Raw genomic sequence first — 22,321 nt, 5'->3', positions numbered from 1 at the left:
CAGGAGTTCCCCCAGTGCCTAATAGCTACAGTGAGGCTCCCCATGTTGGAGCCCAGCCTTGGAAAACCGGAGAGCGACCCCTTGCAGAGCAGGTCTCACTCGGGTCTGAGAAGCCAGGGCGTTGGCAACCATCATAGGATTTCTCCAGTGTCCAGCCTTGAAGGCTATAGCCCCTACAGATGCTCAGCACATAGACATCAGGAAGCAGCTGAGACCCCAAAAGCACCCCCAGACTGAGCGCTCGCACTAGCCATGTATCCTGTTTGCCTGGAGACCCCACCACGTCTTGCACGCGTGTCGCAGAATCACGTTGGGTGGAGGAGCAATGGAAGAGTGTCGTGCTAACTCCGCAGCCGAGTCTAGTCCCATCCATCAGGGATGAGAGAGCTGCTCGGGTCTGACCCTGGCATGAGCCACACACCGCACAAAAAACACTTAGTTCTGGCCTGTTCCAGAGCCCAGTAAAGTCAGTGGACGGATCCCTACTGACTTAGACCTCTTTGAGCTTTGGGACATGCCCCATAACCCATCAGGGCCCTATAGTTGTCTATACCCTGGATTTATATCCCGTCCCGTCTCAAAGACTCAGCACAGCTTACAGTAAACAGAGAAGCAACCCACAGAGAGGATTCTCCAGACGGTGATTGAGATTGGTCAAAAGTTTGCCTTGGAATAGTTTTAAAATGAAACATAGCTTTCTTTTATTATTATTGAAATGGAAACTCCAGTGGGAAAAGCCCATTTTTTGACAACAAAAAAAAATTGGGATTGTGTTATCCAAAACCGAAACCGTTTCAGCTGCGCTGGGTGAAAACTTTCAGTAAAAACCAAACACTTGTGCTTGACTGGCTAAGACCTTTAAAATTTTTTTGGGTAAAGGTCAACAGCAACAGAAGTTACATTTTTTGACGAACGCTCTCCAGATTTTTGTGGGATTCTTTTTTGTAAAGATCCTTTTTTTCTAATTGTATTTTCTTGGGGGTGAGAGAGGCCTTTTTTTTTTTTTTTTGCAGGAAAAAGTGTCTCCATGAGCTTGCTTGCACTTCCAAAGGAAGGGTGTCACCTCAAGGAAAGGGAAAGGCCCCAGTGACATCTCTGGATGTTTAAACCCCTGGTGCAAACCTGTGCATAAACCTGTGTAGTTTGATGTAGTTTTGATTTTAATTTGGTAGCAAGGAGTTTGGGAAGCCGGGCTGAAAGAAACCTCCCTGAACCCACAGCGAAGAGATCTGCGCAGGGCGGTTGCATCAGGTTTTCCAAATCAGTGTAGAAACCAATTGAAGTTCGACTGATGCGATGTCCGTCCCGTCCCTCCCGGTTTCCCAAGGCTGGCGCGGTGTGAGCAGCCTGATTGCTCCTGATCTCTCTTTCCTCTTCGGATGCCCCAATGCACGTCGATGCCCCTGCCCCTTGCGCCCATTGCATTGAATGTCTCTGGAGGACTGAGCCTGGAGAGGCACGTTTCAGAGGATAAATGTCCCCTCTTGGCTTGCAGTGGTCCTCGAGTCGATCTTCCCGCCCCGTGCTGCTGAGGAAATACTGAGTCTTGCTGCCAGGCGTATGGGTCTGTGTCCCAATATTGGGTCTGTGTCCCAATATTGTGCTGACCTCCCCGTCCTGCTTGCCAAGGCACCAAGGGGTAATAAACCTTGCTTCCCTGGGGAAAGGAGGGTACATCTCAGAGCTTATCAGGGAGAAAAGACCCTTGGGCATACAAGCGGGGGAGCTCATTCATACCAAAAGAAGTGTGGAGACCTGTAATTGCTGGAAAAGGTGCAGACACGCCAGGAGGGAGGAACCCCTGGCTTCTAGTCGGACCCGAAAAGCTGCACACCCACCTCCTCTGGCACCTCCCCGGCGGGCGAGCGCCCGCCCCTTGGCCCTCGCTTCCCAGGCCGTGTTCCACACGGCTCCCATTGAACGGCAGCGCCGAGAGGGTGGGAGTCAGACAGGCGCATTCATTTTGCTCCGATAGTCTTTTTTTCCACCCCCCCTTTTAATCCTTCCCCGGTGCAAAGATGCATCACCCCCGCCATCACGTTCTAGCCGAAACCTTTGTGCGAAGGGTCATTTTTTTCTCCCTCTTGGCAGCTCCGACCTCCTTGGCCCCCCTCCCATTCCCAGAGCCCCCTTAATTCTTTCCACGCTCGCCCCTCCGCCGGGCCGGAGCGCGCAGAAAGCCTCGTCGCCGGCACAGCGAGCTGTTTGTTAAGCCATTCACTCGCCCGGCCCCTCCCAGCCCGCGGTAAATGTAATTTACTGAGCCGAACTAAAAGGCTGCAAACAAGGGTTGAATTCTAACAGGGCTCGGGGTCTGTTGCTAAGTGATGGCGTTGGCTTTCATGCCGAAAACAAGGGCGCTTTTCTCCCCCCTCCGCCTCCCCAACCCCTCCTTGCGTGCCAAGAGATATTCCACTAATAACATTAGCTTGGTTGCAGCGAGTGGATGGTGCTTGAATGTTTAGACCTTTTAAGAAAGAGAAAGCAGGCTTTAGTTGGCTAATCTGTAGTATTTGGCAAGGAAAATGCAAGTATTTAGTACTGAGCATTGGTTGCCAAGGCAACGGGCCTAGAGTCGTCTTTTTTTTTTTTTTTTTTTCCCTCCCCCCCTCCGTGCCTAACTGATTGAATTTTGTATGCGCTCCCTGCGTCATGTTCGTCTACGTGGACAAAATGGCCATTCACGGAGGAAGACAATCGCCGATTTGTACCGAAAAAGGAAGCCGTTCCCTTCTGGGAAGGGGAACTGTAGCGGCAAGAAAGAGCCAGGGGTTTTATTTTATGTTTAATAAAAACGGAGCTATAAATAACCAGCTGACAATAATATAAATGATGCCCCCTTGCAAAAAAAAAAAAAAAAAGGAGAATTAAAATAGCCCAGGAGAATACGTGGCTAACGGGGGGGTTGGCTCGCCCTGCAGCAAGGAGGGGAAACAGGCCGGGGAGGCAAGTAGCTGCAGGTCCTGTCCCAATTCCAGCTGCTGGAGGGGCGGCCAGGCCTTTCTCGGCCATAAATAAATAAAGAAAGGGGCTCCGAATGGAAAAGCGCGGGCGCTGGGGCCACGGGTATGTGTGCGTTGGCGGTGTTAGCGAGCTGTTAAGAAACACGGGCCCCGAGATCAATCGGCGCTCCATGCACGCCGCCGCGCAGAGTTGTAGACTCAGCAGAAGGCGCTCTTAAGGTGGGTTTGATGTACAACCCCATGGTGCTGCCAGCTCACTTGATGGATGTGCCTGGAAAAATCCATTTCCCCTCCCCTTTCTCCCTTCCCCGCTCCACTTTCAAAGGTGTATCAGACCATATCCTCTCCGTGCGCCCTGTTTGGGCCGTGGGGAAGCGAGATGACCATCGGGGTAGCGTGGGCATTGGAGCATGGGGATCTAGGTGCCTCAGAGATGGGCTTGACGTCTTGCCCGTCATCCCTCTGCAGAGGGACCGTGCTGTAATGCAGAGTGTTTGGCGGGGCAGAGGGGTCTTTCCTCTGTCCTTGGAGAAGTCAAATGTAGGATGAGCAAAGGTGGTGCTGGCCTCTTCCCTCTTGCTTTGAATAGCTGCAGGCCCAGTGGGAAGCATGGGGGAAGGCTTGGGCAGACAAGGTTCCTTGGGTGAATTTGATATCTTTTATTAGACCAACGCAAATGGTTGGAGAATAGTTATTAAGCAAGCTTTCGGGTTCAAAAACCCATCCGGCACACTGTCCTGACCGAAGCAAGAGCTGATAGCTCAGAGAGCGTGAAGACGTCTAGCGTCCAACCCTGTACTGGGATCATGGGACAGATAGTGGAAACTCTGGCACGCGGCGATCGGCGCTTTCTGCCTGCCGCCCATCAAAAGGAGGGAGGGGGAGAGATGTCGTTTCGTTCCGATATTCTTTCTGACAGTAAAAGCGGAGGGAATTGCAGTCTTGACAGCTCAGAAACGCGGGCTGTCCAGGCTTGTGGAAATACACAGCGGAGCCCTCCTTTAAAAGACTCCCTGTCAGCAAAGTAGACTGGATGTCGAGATGCTTTCCATCCCCGGCCCTCGCTCCCCCTCCTCGCTGCAGGGCGGAGCAGAGCAGAGCAGAGGGGCAGCTCTGGAAAGCAACGGAAAACCGCCCTGCTCAAAGGGAGACATCCGGTGAAAGATGAGGGCCATCACCCGGGGGTAGAGTCGCGCCACTGTGGGCTCCAGGCCTGCTAACGGAGACCTGCTAATTGCCGGGTGGGGGAAACGGAGGTTCCCGCCCGTCTCCCACGGGCTGACTGAGGCTAGGGCCAGGCTTTGAAAACCAAAGCTCTTAAGAAAAGCTAAGGCATGAAAAAAGGCGATTGTGCGAGGGATGGAGGGAGATATCCAAGGCAAGGGCATTGGACTTGTAGCCAGGAAAATAAATAGATAAGGTAACCAGGACTTAAGAGTGTGCTTTGGATATGGGAGGTGCCAAGCTGATGCTGACCCAGGTTCCATCTACTCCATGATCATATCTCTGATGGTGACCAGCACCAAAGGCTTCGGATGAAGAACAAGGTGTCCCGCTGTAGATTTGCCCCCCACAGATCCCTCGCCTGCTCACCCCCTGAATCAGAAAGTTTTACTTCCAGCCCAAGCTTTGGTTGCATTGGTGGATTTAATTCGGGGTCCAGTTGGCCATGCAAATGCCCAGTCCCTCCTTCACTCCTGCAGCCTAACCCTGATGCCAGCACCTCCCTGCACCTGGGCAGAGTCGCCTTGGGTCCTTTGGACTTTGAGGAGGGTTGAGGGCTTCTGCTAAAAGGTTGCCTTGCAAGGCTGGGGCTGTGCTATCAGCACCGCAGGTGTCTCCCATCACTTGTGGGCTGGCGGTGTTTATTATGGGCGTTCATGTATCGGTAGATTTTGACCAGATGAAGTAGTGTTGGAAGAATAAGAGCAGAGGAAAGCACCTGTTTGCTCCCTGCCTAACAGACTGGAGAACCCCACCCAGGCATTTCTGCGTCGAGCCAATAGCTTCCATTTGACCCGATCTGTATAGGAAGTCTTAAAGACCAACCTGGATTTCTTACGAGCATACCTCAAGCAACAGGAAATCCCACTGTGTCTGCAGGTAAAGTTCGTTCCAATAGTTTTAGCTTTTAACGCCTCAGTTGTGGTTGGAATGACTTCAAACCAGACGTGACTGGGATGGGAACAGTGTTAAAAACGCCAGAATAGGCACCCCCTATGTTGATCATATCTCTGACTGGTAGGTCCCTTGGCAGCCCTGTCCTATGACTCCAGCTGACTCTATTGACTGCTCACAGTGACCGTCAGGAGACACTAAATGGGAATTGTAGCCCTTGAATTGCCAGCTTGGAGGGAGCCCAGTGTGTCTTACTGAAGGAGGCCAGTGGTATTTTCACAGCTTGCTTTTGTCATCTACTGATGGCCTGGACTAGAGCGCTGCAGACATCCCTTCTAGCCCTTAAGCTTCTGTTTGCATCACAGGGCACGGCCGCTCGGACGATGACTGCGGGGATGACCGGGGCCGCCACCGGGACAGCCACCTCCTGGCAGGGCGTTTGGAGCGAGATCAAGAGAAGCTGCTGAGGTGATGCCCTGCTCGGGGGCCTGGGCTTTGCTCCTTCAGGCCTGCTTCTCCCTGTGTACATGGCGTGTGCATGGCCTTGGCACTTTGTGCTGCAGGCAGTGCACATAGTCTCCCGTGTGAAGCCAGCAGCGTCGCAGGCTCCTGCGTCCAGCCTTCTGCTCTTCTGGGAACGTGGGTGCCAGCAGCAATCTTGACAAAGTGCTGATGGCCCCAAGAGCAGAGGCAGGCCCTGAGGAGGGGGCTGGGTTTCAGGGAGGGTAGAGACCAAGGAGCGTGCCAACATTGCATGCATCTGCACTGCACCTCTCATCGGCCTACATCATGACCCTTGCTGACGCCCCCGGTGAAGGCAGAGGCTTCACAAGATACGGGGCAGAACCCAGAGCTGCTCCCAAGGAAAGGAGGGCAGCGGGTGCTGAGCTGAGTTCTGCACCTGCTGCTCACCTTCCTCTTGCTCTAAGGAGCCCTTGGGCTCCAGACACAACCTCTCCTAACCTGTCGTTGCGCTGCTGAGCTTTATTTTGAAGACCGACTCTTAGGAGGTCCAGTAATGTGTGCTGTGTTGGGAGCTGATGCTTTGTGCTCCTCAGCCAGCCAAGGTGGGCTGTACTAACCCTTTGCTTTTCACCCCTTCTCTCCTACCCTTCAGAGAAAGCAAGGAGCTGGCAGACTTTGCTCGGATACACCCCTCTGGCTGTGCCACCAACGGTTTGAACTCCAACCTCATGGTGACAGGGGGGCCAACGCTGGCCAGCTCAGGGCGCTGGTCTGCTGACCCTGCTTCTCACTTGGCAGCTCACCCCTGGCTCCCCAGGACAGGTAGCCCTTCCATGTGGCTAGCTGGCCACCCCTACGGTGAGTCTCTGGGAGCGGGAAGGGCAGGGGCCTGTGGCGGGTGTGTGTGAATGCAGTCAGGGAGGAGCAGAATGGCACTGACTGGCAGGGGGTTCTTGGCCCCCATCTGATTTGCAGGGAGGAGGGAGATTGTGTGCTTTGAAGCAGGCACCATGCCTGTAGCTGCTGCAGGCTGAGGCCCTGTGGGCAGCACAGTGTTCTAGTTTCTCTCTTGCCTACTCATTTCCTTCACATACCCCACATCTCCTCCTTGCTTCAATGTCTGCAAAAGCCCTCTGGGGCTGGGGGTTTGTGCCCACCTCTGTCCCATTGAACTGAGCTGGGGTGATGATTCTTTTTCTAGGACTTGGACACCCTTCCTTGCACCAAGGTATGACTCCAGGCTTCCCCCCTGCCATGGGCGGCGCTCTCCCTTCTGCCTACCAGTTTGTCAGAGATCCTCAGTCTGGGCAGCTAGTTGTGATCCCCAGTGAGCACTTGCCACACTTTGGTGAGTACACAAGCAAGGGAGATGGCTTTTGGGTACTGCCTTGATTGATCATAACCCAAACCTGGGGTACAGGGCGAGGACTGGGGTCTGTCAGTGGGAACACACCAGGAGGGTACACGTTGCACTGTCTGGCAAGAGACGCTTCTGCATGGAACCTGCACCAGCCTCAGATGAGCGCAGATCCCCCATGAGCTCATGTTCTCCCCATGGTAGCAATGGCCTTTGTGTCTCTGCTTTGCCGTAGCTGAGCTGATGGAGCGCACCCCCCCTCTCTGGCCAGCGATGTACCCTCCAACCAGAAGCTCCCTCCAGCATGCGCACCAGCTCCAGCTGCTGTCTCACCAGCAGCTGCTTCGACAGCACGAGCTATACATCCTGCAGCAGCAAGCCGCGCATGCCATGGAGCTCCAGAGGAGCGCACAGCTGGTGGTATGTTCTGTAGGGGCTGTGACGGGCAGCTTTACAGCAGGGCAGTCTTGTAGTCTGGGTCTCTGGGAGCACAGATCCCCATAACCTCCCATTTTCTTTGCTCGCACGCCTGGCATTCAGAGAGGTCTGCCAAGCAGTTTATTTCCAGTCCTTAAGGAAACCTCAGTCTTGGGGTCCTTTGACCTGGAGACATTAGGATGCTGGCTTGGTACCTTGATTACGGCTGCAAACAGTAATCTGTTTGCTGGTTTATGCCTCCTTTATTGAACACAGCATTTCAGTGCCAATTCCACTCCAAACAAATCTTGCTAGACCACATACTCCTTCCTGAAACCTCGGGACCCAACATCATCACTCACAAGCACACAAACATCGTGTCAAACCCCAAGTGACCAGAGACAGGCTTAAGGCACAAGATTTTAAAAAGCATAAAGTTCAGCCTGCTTTCAAGTTGCCTTCATTTGTCATGTTGCTTGGGGACAGAACGGGGGAATGATTATTAAGCTGAACGTTTCTAGCTTAGAAGCTGGAAATCTTTTTCTTTTAAATGGCAGCTTAGGTTCTCAGGTATTTGCATGGCTCCTGGAGCTGGGAGAGGAAGTCTTAAATAGCTTGTGATACAAGCCACAAGAGTCGGCAGCAGCAGTCATCTTCTGTCCTGGCCTTTCCTACCACCTCTTCATTGTACAGCTTCTAACTCTTTTAGACCTCCCACCTGGCACTTGCCGGGAGCCCTTTCAGGATCAATTCCTGTATAGCTGCCCCCTACATTGTCACTTTGGGTCAGTTGACTCAGCTGCTCAGCAAGAGCTTTGAGATGGGGCATTGTGTTGTGTTGGGAGCCCTGGCTCCAATACCTTGCATTAGCCCTTCTCCAGTGCTGATAATGGCTGGTCGTGGTGTCTTTTTTGACCTCCCTACTAGCTTAATGTTGTGGCTCCTTCTTGCTTTCAGGCCTGGTATCCCAAGCAACATCACCCCAAGGTTTTTTCTCTGCTTTTGCAACAGGAGAGGTTAAAAGCCAATGAGCATCGAGTGGACATGGAAGAGAAGATTAGCAAACGTAGCCTGGACAATGCCAAGTCAGGCCTGTCCTCCTCCACATCGGGGCTGCTGCACCGGAAGCCACCCATCCTGTCTCCGAGCACCTCCACGTCCTACAGCAAGGCTGTGAGTCCACCCCCCCTGTCTCCCAGAGCCTCGCCCGTGTCTGTGCTCAAAGCTGAGGTGATCCAAAAGATGGAGGCGCCACCTACACAGCCAGCCTACTCCTATCCTGCCACCCCCAGCTCCCATCCTTCTAGCCCGCCCCCTGCCTCTCCACCCCCTGCCCCTACCATCCCTCCAAAAGAAGAGACACCTGAGAATGTGGAGAAGAAAGACTTGGAACTGGAGAAAGAGGCCACCAGTCCATTCCAGGCCTTGTTCCCAGGTAAGAGAGCCCTGCTTTGGCAGAGTCCCTGTGTGTTTGTGCCTGGCTCCCTTTCTCTCCTCAACTCTTTCCTGCTTCAGACCTTTCCCAGGAGAAGATTGCATAGGTCCTTTTCAGTGAAGGCTAATGCACACGGAGCAGGAAGTTCTTGGGAGATGGGGTGCAAGGATTGACCTGTGATGTGGCACTGTAGAGATACCGGGAGTCTTGGTCCCGGTCCTCGTCTTACTTTGGGAGGGATTGGTTCCTCCAGGTGAAGATTAGCATTTGGGGGAGAAGAGCGGGGTGAAGAATGGAGGCTGGATTCTCTTCTCCCCCAGGACTAGCTGGCTGATGGTTCGTGTGGTCTTTATAGCATTGATGGAGGACATCAGCTTGAGCAGAGAGGGAATACCAGAAGTGCAGCCACTGAGAAGAGCAAAGGGGTCGGAGAGGGTGGCATGTAGAAGGAAAACTGTCCCTGGAATTGAGTAGGAGAGAACCAGGCTTGGGTGACAGGGCTCATGGGCACCCAGCCTTTCTCCATCCTATTCCTTTTTGTTTCTTGCAGAGATCCCACCAGGGTATCCATTCCAGTCCCTTCCCGCCTCCTTCGGACGCCATTATCCTTACCTCCTCCAGCCCACGGCAGCTTCTGATGCGGATGGCCTGGCTCCTGACGTCCCCCTGCCCGCGGAGGGCTCTGAGCACATGGAGCTTTCTCCAGAGGTCAAGCCCATACACCTGTCCCCGTCCAAAATGCTGGAGCCCATTCAGGCCACGGTGGAAGAAGAGGTCTTGGAAGAGAGGGTGAAGTCGGAAGTGGAGATGGACGAAAGCCAGGAAGGGATCTGCGAGCAGGACATGGAGGCTCTGAACATGGCCACTTCCACTGCCGTCCCTGTGCAGAACATGGACAGCTGCAATCTCCTGTTGCGCCAAGGGGAAGCCTTGAGCGCTATGGAGCAGGAGCAAGAGGTCCTCCAGAGCTGTCAGCAAGCCTACCAGGTCGTGGCCTGCCCTGCAGAAGCAGAGGCCCAGGCTGAGGCAGGCAGCGGTCCAGAGACCTGCTCAGTGCATATGGAGTATGAGAGCTCACTGATGCACACAGAGAGTGAGCAGCCAGAGATAGATGTGAAGCCTGAAGGGGAGGAGCCTTCCCTGGCCATGGACCTGCAGGGCAGTCACTTGCCTCAAGGGCGGGAGTTTTCCAGCTTGCCTTCAGCAGAGGGGGAGCAGGGGTCAGAGATTCCCCCGTACGCGGATGAGGCCATGTCCTGCCAAATCCCAGCTCTGGACATCAAGCCTGATGACCCACTGGCCGGCATGAATGCTTTAGTAGCTGCTACAGAGATGCCTCAGGCTTGCTCCTTGCTGACCACCAGCGTCATAACCCACTCCCAAATGACCACGGAGGCATCCCCCGACCAGTCGCTGGAGCACTCCTTCCTGCAGGGGATCACCCTGCTGAGTGAAATTGCAGAGATGGAACTGGAGAAGAGGAAACAAGAAATGCAGAGTGAGTTGTGGGGTTGAAGGCACCATATCTAATCCTGGAAGGGGGCTAGCATATTTGCACGTGTCCATGCAGCTTGGAGTGTCTCTGTGGCCCCCACACTCACATAATCCCCTTGTCTCCGAGCATTTGAGTCGGCGCGTGTTGCACGTTTGTCCAGCAGCCCCACCATGCTCCCACTGTAACCTGCTTTTATTGCTGATTCTCCAGACTGACTTGGCATCAGAGTCCTGCCACAGGAAGTAGAGATACAAGTGGTGTCTGGTCTGCTTTTTGCTTTCCAAGCCCATCCCTGTGTCTAGACAGTTTATAGATGAACATAACACGGTACTAAACGGCACGACCCCTCTTGCTGTTACGCTCACCAAGTTCTGCCTGCCTTAACATCCTTTGGGCAAAGACTGGTTCTGTAGGCAGCCAGGGTTTGGCATAGGAGGCCCAGATGCTCTAACCGACTTTCAGCAATAAGAGCCTGACTGATCCTGAAAGGGTCTTGGCTTCCAGTCACGTCCAGGTGCGGGTGAAACAGTGTTCTGCCCGTTGGAAAGCTGCCGGGGATCCCTTGAGTGGGTCGTTACACGCTAGGCCTCAGATATGGGTGGTACCGAGGTTGATTCAGACAGCCCATGGCAGAGGACAGATCTTTGATGCCCATCAGAGATCAGTCGACTCTTGTCGTGATGGCAGGTGAAATTCTAAAGGTTTCTTTCATTCCTAAGCAGATCCAGAGAACTGTCCCATCCGCCCCACCCTGGAGAGTTTGCTGGCGGCCAGCACCCACATGCTGATGGAGGTGCTTTCCACCCCGTTCATGGACAGTCTGAAAACCATCCGGCTGCCTCGAGAGCTGAATCCCAACAAGAAGTACAGCTGGATGCAGAAGAAGGATGAACCTGTAAGTAGCTCTTTGATGCTGTTGAGTTTGAAGCCATGGGGTACCTGAAAGGTCCTCTCAATGCCGCTGTTCGTCCATACAGCAGTTCACTTCCCGACTACTTTCACTGCCAACCTGCACTTTCCCCCTCTCTCCTTTTCCCAGCCCTGCAGTTGTAGCTGAGCAGAAGTCAATGGGGCACGATGTGGTTTCCTTCCTTGTTTGTGCTTAAGCATCATTGATCTCAGCGGGAAGGGGCACGGTGTTGGGAATGGTGTTTGCCATACAAAGGCAGCAGGGGAAGCTCATATGTTGTTTCTTTGGCCGCAGGGGTACACAAAGATAGTGCTGGCATTCTTTTCCTTCTCGGGGGGATAGCTTTGCAAATTCTTTAGGCATTTACTAGGCAGTAACTGCTGAATGGTTGGTAATGTGTTGGGGTGAGTTTAAATCCAGTCAACGGGAGGAAGAATTAATTGGTTTATTCAACTCCTTGGCTTTTCCTTTTATGGATCCAAGACTCTCTTTGCACTCTCACACCATGCCTACAATGTAGAGTCATGCTGAGATAGCTGCACTATCTCTGAACAAGCCAGCTTAGGTACTAGAAGCAGTATACCTGCACTAGAAGGGTACTGGGGAGATGCGCCATATGCTTACCTGGCCAGTTAGCTTGGGTGAAGTGTGGTAATGCAGCTAGCTTGCTTTCAGTGCCCAAGCCAGTTCAGGTATGTCTGCCCAGCCCTGTGCCCTAGGAAAACAGGAGCCTTCCTATGGCAGGTTTAAGCTTCTGGTCTGCTTCCTCATTGGACCCAGCACCCGTCCAGACAAGGAGGACAGGGACATGACTGTGCTGCCCTCTACTGAGGTTGGACGGGGTCCTGGCGCAGCATGGTGGCCCTGGCTTCCAGGGCCTGAGCTGCTTGCCTCTGCAGAGGTGTAACATCTCCTTTTAGTTAGGGGAGCAGGCGAGCAGGGCTTACATTATGGTCTCCCACATGGCAGCTGCGCGTGCCGCTGCAGGGCAGCCTGCTAGGGCGTTCAAACGCCCTGTCTCCAAGGTAAGGAGGCAACCCCATGTAAATAGGAGTTCTCTGCCAGTTGTGATGTGGGAGGGCAGCTCTTCTGCTCGCTGCATTGATGGGACTCTGTGGCCCTTGCTGAGCAGCGGGATGGGGAGCAGCAACAGGCCTGTTCTAACCTAACCCTGGGGCTGGCAGCAGCCTTCCCGCATCCCCTTATACCGTCTCTGCTTGCCTTGCCTCCCCCCTCCCCAGATGTTCTCCATCAAGTCTGCCATCGAGAACATGGATGCCATGGAGCTGGACTACAGGATGCGGCTGGCTGAGGTGCAGCGGCGGTACAAGGAAAAGCAGAGGGAGCTGGTGAAATTGCAACGGCGCAGGGACTCCGAGTAAGTCGGGCAGGTCGCTGTCCCCGCTGGGTACCTCCACGGCATCCAGGTCTAGGAGAACACTCTTCCCTTGCTCCTTCCCCACCCCTTTCACAGCGTCTCTGCCCACGCTTTGCACATGCGCTCCTAGGCTGTTAAAACGGCAACCGGATGACTGGTGAAGGCAGCGGGGTGACCCCTCATAAGAGACCCTTGGCTTTCGCAGCTCAGCGTAGCGGTTCAGTGGCAGGCGAAGGCTCCGGGCCGGCATCCGGGTCGTGCGACCGGCCTCGGTTTGTTTGTGTTCTTGCTCTTGTTTTTGCTGTGTGTCTTGTCGCCCTGGTTAACAGTGAAGCGTGTGGTTCTTTTAAAGGGAAAAGCATGACGAGAAAAGTAGAAGCTTGGCGCGAAGAGGCCCAGGAAGGCCCAGGAAGAGGAAGCATGGATCGAGCGGTCTGTCGCCCCTTAAGGAGAGAGGGAAGAGTGACAGCAAGAGCGGAAAGTAAGGCTGGAACGCGGGGAAGATGGGAATGGCAGGGTCTCTGCACCGCGTCCTATCGGGGACAGCGTCCCTCAGGCAGCGGGGTCCCGGTGCGGTGCGTCGTCGTCTCAGCAGAGCGCGGCCGTGGCAGCAGGGCTTTACCACGTGGTGGTGCGGTGGCTGCTCATTGCGTCCTTGCGAGCGGGAGTGCCATTGCGGGGTCGCCTCACCATCGTGCGCCTGTTGCCTCTGGAGGAGAGACATGGGGCTGGCTGGCGCGCGGCCTGGGCAGGTGAACAGCGGGGCAGGCCGGTGGCATAGAGAGCCAGGGATTGCGTGTCTTCGTGTGCGTTCCACGCCGGGGTGGTGGCTAGCACCAGGGGCTCTTCTGGGCGCTGAGCGGCCGTGTCCGTGCTAACGATTTCAGTCCTAATGAATTCCCGAATGGGAAAGAGGTTTCTGTGCTGGGGCCTTTCTGCCATGTTGCCCTCCCATCGTCCTCCTCTTGGTGGGAAATGGGCTTGTTGCCTGCGCGCTCTCTCTCTCTTCCCTGGTGGGTGTCTGGACCCCTTTCTCTTGCTGAGCTGGCTCTGGGCAAGTCTGATAGCTTTATTTAGGTTGCTTGAGCACTTCTGTAGTTCTGTGAGCTGCCTCTTCTTTCTGGGCTGGGTCTCGCTTGGTGGGTCGAGATAGGAACAAGAGTCAGGCCCGATTCCCATTGATTTTCACCTGCCCTGGTGCCTCTGGAAATCAGGCCCCTCCGTGGTTGTGTAACTTGCTTCTCTTCTTCGGGGTTTGAAAGGCTCGGGACGTCCGCAAGTGTCCGGACTCTCTTGCATGTGCGTCTCTGGTGGAAACGGATATCGTGGGCATTCGTGGAAGCCTTGCTCTGAAAGCTGAGCCATACGTAGATCTGCCTTCTGATGGCTGGAGGCTGGAAAGCGGCGTCGGTTTGGCTTTGGGTTGGGGAGGAGAAGTCAGGAGGGCAGAGAAAGAGGCTGCTTTGTACCATTGTGGGGAGGCGAGGAGGCTGCGTTGTCTTGGTGGCTTCACAGATGTGGCAGCTGTGGAGTTGGCCTGGCGGATGTAGTGTGAAGGAGATGGCTGTGGCTTGCTTCTGTCACGAGGTGGCCGTCAGCAGTGATGGGAATGGGAGATGGCATAGCGTGTACGAGGGAGTTGAATGGAGACTTGGCAGGAATTGTTCAAGCATTGGCTCACCTCTCCGTCCATCAGCTGATTGCTGGAGGCAGCTGGGGAGCGGTGACACCCGTCCTTTTCCTACCTGCTCTTCTTCCTCTCCTTCCCCCCAATCCCATAGAGGATGCAGGGAACCCAGTCACAAGTTTTGCTGGTTAAGGGCCAGATCTGTAGCATTCATGGATGGCCTAGGCCCAGCTAATTCCTTCCCCCACCCTGTTTGCCAGGTCCTTTCAACTCTGTTCTGCTGTCAGCTCCCTGCTAAAGCACCACTCCTGCCACGTGCGCACAAGGATCTCCACCAGCCCGTGGCTAGCCCAATACCTACCGTATCCTGTGGAATGAGTCTCCTGGTATCAGTAGAAAACCCAGGGAAAGACCTGAAGGGTTATCGCATCCGTTCTTCCCTTCCTGCTCCTTAGCACAGCAAATGGCTCTCTGCGGCCCTTGCCTAGCCCAAACACGGGTGCTCCCACCGCTTGCCTTCAATGGCCACTTCGCAGGCCTGCAGATCTCTGCCGAAAAGCACCCTGCTTCACACCGACCATCTAGAGCAGGCATCAGGCACTAATTGGCACTTCTGCTAAATGGGCCAAATCCTCACAGGTCTCAGGTGATATAGGTTCTTTGGACTCATGGATTTTCCCCAGCTGGGGGTATAGTCCCAGGTGCCAGGTTTGAGGGCCTGTTACTGGGGAAGTGACCTCTGCAGAGGTTGGTAGATGCTTGCAGGAAGGAAAGGCCAGCCTTGATGACCAGTCCTGTGTTTGGCTTGCAGACTGAGCAAGTCCTTACTGCTGTCCGAGGACTCCGAGACTGGCGAGGGGATGAAGAAGAGGCACAAAGGGGCCCTCCCTGAGGAGGACGAGGATGCAGAGAGCGGCGGTGGGAAGGTGAAAGGGAGGAACCAGAGTTGGGAGGAGCACGAGGCAGTGTCCAGCTTTTCCAATGAGGTCAGTACTGTCACGGCGCGCATGGGACTGCATGCCAAAGGCAGAGGCAGCGTGGTCCAGAGGGTAGAGCAGGGTTTCCTCTGAGCCTTGCAGATGCTGTTCTAAAGCAAGTAATACATAAGGATGTGCCATAGGCAAGAGGCCCTAGCAAATGTCTTGCTGTACGGAGGGAGCAGCTTGGGGGGCACTTGAGCTCCAAGCTGGGTGCAAAGCAGGGCCGGTGTTGCTGCCTGCACTGGTTTTGAGCCGAGGGGCTGGTCAGTTGACCTGCGTGCTCATTTAAAACACCAGCGTGTTTTTTGCGGTAGCAGCATAATACTGCAGTCCGGACACTACGACTGGTCCCCTTTACCGTTACAGCAGCATGTCAACTCTCGTGAGATAAATGAGTCTTGCAATATTTGGGGCATTTTTTTTACGGCCTCCGTTTTTTGGACTCGAAGTAATTATGGAGCATCTTGCTATACTGATTTTTTTTTTTAACATGGTTTCTGGTCTATACAGTTGTTGAGAAGAGGTTGTAGGTATAATTTGAGTGTGCTCTAAAGGGTCACCATTTAGAAGGGGCCCAACGTGTTGTTAAAAAAAGGCATGATTTTTTTTATTTTTTTTTTGATTTTTGGATCAAGAAATGCTTAGCAGCTCCTGAGTCTTGGAGGCTCAGTGTGGGTGAGCTGGTACTAGGTACCCCAGGGCAGAGCTTCCTCTGCTGCCCTATGTGTATCCTTCTGCAAATGCCAACAGGATGCCAGCCCTGGGAAGACTGCCATCTCCTGCCCTCTCTCGCAGGATACATCCACAATGGGGTTAAGTTTTTCCTTTCTAGGCCCTGTTCGTTTGAGCGTACCATGAACTGCAGTCAGGTTCATCAGCAGAGTCAGCCTATAAAGTCTCTGGGGTCCGTCTCGAAACGAAGCTGTATTCAAACGTGTCCGTTTCCCCTTCCTTCCTCGACAGCTAAAGATCAAGAAGAAGAAGGTGGCGTCAGATCAGGAGCAGCTGGCGAACAAGCTGGACAAAGCCCTGTCACTCACCAAACAGGACAAGCTCAAATCCCCCTTCAAGTTTGCAGACAGCTCTGGGGGGAAACAGAAGACCGGCGGAGGCAGTGTCAGCAGATACCTGTCGCCCCACGAGCCCCTGTTGAGCAAGGAGGAGAAGAAGAGCATGGCTAAGAGCCTCAGCTTGTCGCTGAAAACCTCCAAAGAAGGTAAAAATAAAATGGCTGCCAAAATGAAGAAGATGGAGGTGGGGTTAAAAGTCAAAAGTCAGCTGAAAGTTTCCCATTCACCAGCAATATCTGAAGTTAGCAGCTACTCCTATAGTAAGTAACCTCTCACTTATTCCTCTTTTACAGTGAATTTATGTTGCGTGGGGTTTTTTTGTGTTGTTTTTTTATGAGGACTTAGTCTCCGAGGGCCATTGGAAATGGATCTAATTTGGCTTTCAAGCCAAAGGTGCTCCCCTCCCTTTGCCTGTCGCTTTGAATTGGTGGAGTCTAGGCTGGGGTCTGCGCACAAAGCCTGGGGTGCTTCAGTTCTCAGCATCGGTAGCTGCTGAACAGTAACATAAAAGTCTCTATTAAAAACCTCCGTCGGGACACGAACGTGCATCACAAATATAAGTCCCTGCACACTAGACTTACCCTGGGTTGAGGTGAAAGGCATTAGTTGGTTATTTTTACACTGTAACAAGGCACCATTCAGCAGATCTCTTCACCCTAGTACAACGTATTTTGGAGGGCGGGCAAGTGCTATTTGGCATCTCTTCAGTACCTAGCCCACAAACCAGGGCCCAGGACAGGTGAATTAACTTGGCAGAGAATTAAGAGATCCAAGAGGAGACGCTAGCAATTATCCAATAAGATAGAGGTGGTACATGCAATTTCCCGTTTACACGGCAAAGTGAAGGGGATGCATCTTGACTGTCAAGGATGCCCAAACCACCGACTGATTTATTTTCTCTTCCGTGCATTTCTGATCCCAGAGTGACCTTCCTGCGTGGGGTCCATTGAGCACCCAGCAGTGACAAGGGGCCGGGGCGCTGGGTGGATGGGGTCACGGCTGGGAGGGCCGTTGGCTTTTGATGTAGCAGTTTCGAGCCTGAGAATTGCCTCCCGTGGACTCGTACATTGGTGTTCCCAGGGAGCTGCTGCCTCCGTTTCCACTTTTGCACTAAGCTTTCCATCGGAGGTGGGGTCGGTTGGGACTGGGAGGTAGTTTGCGGCCTCCCTCTCCTGCTGCGAGGAAGAGGATGGTTCTTCAAGGACCCATGCAGTGAGATGGCTCCATATCTCTGTGCTCCAAGCTCTACCCTAGGTTGAGGTGAAAGGCATTAGTTGGTTATTTTTACACTAACGAGGGACCATTCAGCAGATCTCTTCACCCTAGCATAACGTATTTCGGAGGGCAGGCGAGTGCCAATTGGCATCTCTTCGGTAGCTGGCCCACAAACCAGGGCCCAAGACAGGTGAATCCAACTTGTTAAAAAATGGTGAGGGCACCGGATCCTTTCCCCATCCTGCTCCAACCCCAGGGCTATTTTTAGGGGTCTTAAAAAAAATGCAGACCTCCAAGATCCCTCCTTATCCTCCCACCAGTGCCTGTCTCCAGATGTGGTTGGAGAGCAAGTGCCGATCCTAACAAGCTGCAAGAGTTTCCCCCCGTCATGTTCGTAACACTTTGGAATTAATGATGCATTCAGGAGTAGCAACATAACATTCAAATCCGCTTTTATTGGATCCATTGGGTACCATATAGTCTTAGCTTCGCTCATCGGGTACTGGATGAAAATATTGGATGATTCTCAGTATTGGGTACCCAGGGGAAATGTCAGCTTTATAAAGAGTAGATTGTATTTTGGCTGGATGACTGTATTTTCTCGCATACAACATGCCTGTTAATATAATATGCACTTTGTTTTTGAAAGTCAGAATTAATTAAAAAACCCCAACTCGTTATAGTAAGCAGCTGAGTAGCGGCAGTTAGGGAGCAGAGCCAGCTCCATGTTGTGCTCTTGTGAATCCTATGCAGATTTGATTTGACTTTCACTTTTGCCCATAACTGGCAGAAACAGTGTTTACCATGTTTATTGTATATAATGCACATACTGCAATTTCCAGCAGCTGTTTTGGGGGAGGAAAAGGGCATGTTATATGTACAAAAATATGACACTGCAGGCTAAGGAAGGACCTCCAGACTCTGGCTCGCTCCTTTTGTCCCAGGTAGCCTCAGGCTCGTTGCGTGGTACTGTTTGAATGATGGCTGATCGCGCGATACACTTAGTAAACATGATCTTTAGCCCATACCTGCTATTTCCTGGCTCACCGTGTTGACATTTCATCATGCGGGTGAATTCATGTGCAAATTGAGGGCCAGTTCTGGCATTCATCATATCCCTAGTTAAGGCTTACTACAGCAGGGTTGGCGTCCCATCTGGCTCTTGGCATTGCCAACTTTACAATGAGTGGGAATTATTGTTATTATTCTTTTTTAAATCCAACTTGTTTTTCCTGAGCACCACACTGCGATACGTTGGTGGGGATTTCCAGTCTGGGGAAGGAGTGGCCGTGCTTCTCTCGCGGTGTTGTTTTTTTTGCTAAGGGATTGCACTGAAGAGCCTCGTTGCAGCATCCATCGGCGGGTTTTTTCCAGCTCAGGCACGGACACTTGTCAGGGCTGAACCCTTTTAGACGGAGGAGTAGTCTTAGAGCTGTGTTTGCCCAGCGCCCCCTGAGTCTGCTGTCAAGGGATCTCTGCAATTCGAATGGAGTCTAATCATGCAGGAGTAATGAGTTTTGCATTCTTAGATCAAATCCAGAATTTCTTCCAATTCAAACTAAGCAAAGATTTAGGCGGCTTTCCCTGGACAGAGACTATCGGTCTGGGGCTAGGGCGTAAGGCCTCGTGGTTTTGGTTGGCTTCGTCCCTACCAAACCCAAAAGCTACGGCGATGCACAGCTAGGAGAGGCAGATAAGGATTGCGAAGCACCCTCCGCGCTGCGTAGGGGCAGCTCGTCCAACTTGCAATGCAAGCGTGCTCGCAGCCTTTTGTCTCCGTTGCAATGTCACCCTTTTTTACCGTTAAAAGACAAACCCGCGGCCAAGTGCATTGATTTAACGCTATTAACACCTACTTTGACTGCAGATACGGACTCGGAGGAAGATGACGAATCCCTGAAGGACGAGTGGCCTTCTCAGTCTCCCTCCAGCTCCAAAATGAGACCCCCAAATCTCTACAGCGTAGTGGCCAAAAAAAGCAGCAAGCCAGCCGGGGGCCTCAAGCCAGCCAAGAGGGGCATGGCTGCCACTAGGACTCTCAAATCTAAACCGGCCGCAAGCAGGAAGCAGCAGTTTTGCTTGCTGCTGCGGGAGGCCGAGGCTGGATCTTCGTTCAGTGACTCTTCGGAGGACTCGTTCGATCAAGGTTACTAGATTATAACAAACACAAAACAAAACAAAACCAGAAAAGTCTCTTCCGTGTTTGTGGAACGAGTGCGTGTGCGTGTGTGCGAGTGCGTGTGCGAGCGAGAGATGGCGGGACTGAGGTCTGCCATCTTTGATGGTCAAAGGAAGGGCGGCCGTCTTTGTTCCTGGCAGCGTAGCCTGCTTTATCGCTATAATCTTTTTTGTACTTGTATCATTGTGATATTATTATCGGCTGGCTCTTTTGGAGCTTTAATATCAATTGGATTTTAGTCTCCACTTCTCCCCTCCTTTCCTCTTCCCCGTCTTCCCTTCAGTCCCCCCTCACTCTCTTCCTTGCTGCCACCACCACCATGATATGATTTTTATTTTTATTTGGGTTGTTTTTTTTTTCCAATTTTTAATTTTTTTTTTATTTTGGCATGGGCCTTGTAGAGGTTTGGAAGGAGCTTGCTTTCTTTTTATTTTTTTTTCTAATGGGATACTGTTGTGTGGGTGTGTGATTTGATGTTTGTACTGCAATTTGGTATACCAAGCTTTATTAAACATATCGAGTTCATTTTTAACTAAACCTGTGTACCTTGTCTCTCTTGCTGTGTCTCTTATTAGGCAATTAGGTTGCTGCTTCACTTCATCCTGCTCTGCCTCCCCTTTTCCCTTCCCCATTCCTGATGTATAGAGCTAGAATTAACATAGTCTCAGGCACTCTCTATTATTCAAATATCCCTGATAGCAATTGGCTTTTGCTATATTTTCTAAGACAAAAAATGGATGTTGTCCCCCCCTTCCACCCTTTTACTTTTGTTTATATTTTGCAGCGATTGGTCATTTAATTTTTTTTTCCTGTTTCCTTTGGATTAGACTCTTTTGAGGCAGACGTGTTGAAAGAAAAAAAAAAAAATCATAGTAACAATAAGCTGGATAGATAGTCACATTTCTGTTCCAAAAGCGTGGCGTTGCAATCCTGTATTTTTGCAACCCCACGATTTTTGCAAATATTGCGGATGTGTTTAAAATGCACACGGCACTTGCTCGAGCCTTTTTGGATTATGCATTTTTCAGATCTCATAATTAACCCGCAGATGTTCACGGACGTAGAAATCGCCACGTTGAATTGGACCCCACCGTTCAAACCCTCACCCCATCCCCAAATTTCTCCCTTTGGCTTTTTGTTCATCTGTCATTAATACTTCGCTGGGAAAAGAGATCGTTCGAGACTTTTCCTCAAGAGACACAAGGCAGTTTCTGGTTTAGAGCGTGCTTATTAAATAATAATCATGGGGGGAAAGTCAATTTAATGAGCTCTGGAGTTTCCAACTCGACTCCCAAACGAAGGTGGCTCGCGTGGGCTGAATGTTAAGGAAGGGGGGAGGAAGCGTAGTGTCCCCTGTTATCAGCAAGGTAACAGGTTAACCGAGCACCTTCTATTTGAACGTAGCACAGCAGAGTCCCCGTAGGGATTTACACCCCGCTTCAGAGAGCTGCTCATTCAAGGTGGGTTTGGCTTTTTTTTTTTTTTGGTGTTGGTTTTTTTTTTTTCTTTTTCCTTTTTGCTCTAACCCTCTTTTACCCCGCTTCTCTTCCCCTGCCCCCTCTCCGCCAAAACGAGCGACCCATTTTTAACCATCAGAATTCAGCCCCCCAAAGCTGCAAACCGCTGCTTTTTCGCATGGATCTGAAGCGGCCCTGCCGATGCATTCATGCAAGAGGAAACCTCTGAGGGAGAAGCAAAATGTCTCGGGGAAGTGACATTTCCTCAGAGGACCTGCAATGCCGCAGTGGTGGTGGGCTGCTGCAAGGGTGATGGGCTCTGCATTTTCCATGAAGAATGGTTCAGCCACCTCCATCCAAGCTGGCACCCCTTCCCCTTTCCCCACCCCACCTTTTCCTTCATTCCTTTTTTTTTTTTATTTGCTGCCATTGGAAATTTTGAGGATATCAATCCCTTTTCCAAGCCCTTGAGGTTTTTTGTCCCAGATAAGCAGATAGGTAGCTTGTCCAGAGACTTCAGACCTTTGCCTGGCTTGATGCGTGTCTCAAGCCACCTCTCTGCTTAGGATCCCAGTTTCCCCGGGGTAGAGTCTGGGGTGGCGGGGAGGGAAGCGGATGGGAAATCTGGAACAAGTGGGGCAATGCATTGTAAATCATGCTGCGGGGTTATTGAGCGGTGGGGGGTTGCAAAACGCTGGGGAAGGTGACGTTTGCGGGGGGGAGGCGGGAGGGGTCACGGGTGATCTTTTCTGAAAATGGCTCTTTTTTTTCTATGACGCTTTTCTGTAAGGGATATTTGGGTAATAGGGTTTTCTAATGGCTTTCCCTGATACTAAACCGATTAATAACCTCAGCTTTTCTAGAAGTGCTCGCTTTCTCCTTGCAGCTGCTTGACCAACCCCTCCACCCCTGACCCCTATCCATGACGCTTTGAATGTCTGTATCGGTCTCTTGCATTTGCTCTCTGCACTAAAGAAGCAAAGTGATTGGCTGGGAGTAGGGCAGACACTGCTCAGCGAGGGGTCTCTAACCATGAACCTGAACCTTGAACATTGTTATGTAGGTAGGCAAAATACCTTTTCTTTATGTCATCTGTAAACCTGAGACGTTTCGATGTTAACCCCATGACTTGATAACACACGTAGACTTTTTGCATTTTCCGGCTGGCTTGGAATTGGAAGAGGATCAATGTCCACTTGGATTTCACTGTCCTGCAAGGAAGGTCGGCTCGAGCGTGTGTGCGTGCTGAGGGCTC

General features: G+C 52.2%; 1 protein-coding gene across 10 annotated transcripts in view; it reads left to right on the top strand.

Moving 5' to 3' along the window:
- The window catches only part of TNRC18 (trinucleotide repeat containing 18), an 83,665-nt gene that overhangs the window by 39,044 nt on the left and 22,300 nt on the right, over positions 1-22,321 (top strand). For 6 of the 10 annotated variants that reach the window (XM_019494626.2, XM_059716447.1, XM_059716444.1 and 3 more), the window contains 12 exons: positions 5,447-5,549; positions 6,199-6,404; positions 6,748-6,894; positions 7,139-7,323; positions 8,332-8,755; positions 9,306-10,253; positions 10,970-11,145; positions 12,402-12,538; positions 12,891-13,019; positions 14,977-15,151; positions 16,109-16,475; positions 19,298-19,576. In XM_019494626.2, the coding sequence (XP_019350171.1) occupies positions 5,447-5,549; positions 6,199-6,404; positions 6,748-6,894; positions 7,139-7,323; positions 8,332-8,755; positions 9,306-10,253; positions 10,970-11,145; positions 12,402-12,538; positions 12,891-13,019; positions 14,977-15,151; positions 16,109-16,475; positions 19,298-19,576 (3,276 nt within the window). The remainder of the gene's footprint in view (positions 1-5,446; positions 5,550-6,198; positions 6,405-6,747; positions 6,895-7,138; positions 7,324-8,331; positions 8,756-9,305; positions 10,254-10,969; positions 11,146-12,401; positions 12,539-12,890; positions 13,020-14,976; positions 15,152-16,108; positions 16,476-19,297; positions 19,577-22,321) is intronic. The other 4 variants (XM_059716443.1, XM_059716445.1, XM_059716446.1 and 1 more) reach the window with 4 other exon arrangements.

This window comes from Alligator mississippiensis, chromosome 13, assembly GCF_030867095.1.
Source record: "Alligator mississippiensis isolate rAllMis1 chromosome 13, rAllMis1, whole genome shotgun sequence".
NCBI classification, from domain to species: Eukaryota; Metazoa; Chordata; order Crocodylia; family Alligatoridae; genus Alligator; species Alligator mississippiensis.
This window is presented reverse-complemented; position numbering and strand designations above follow the sequence as displayed.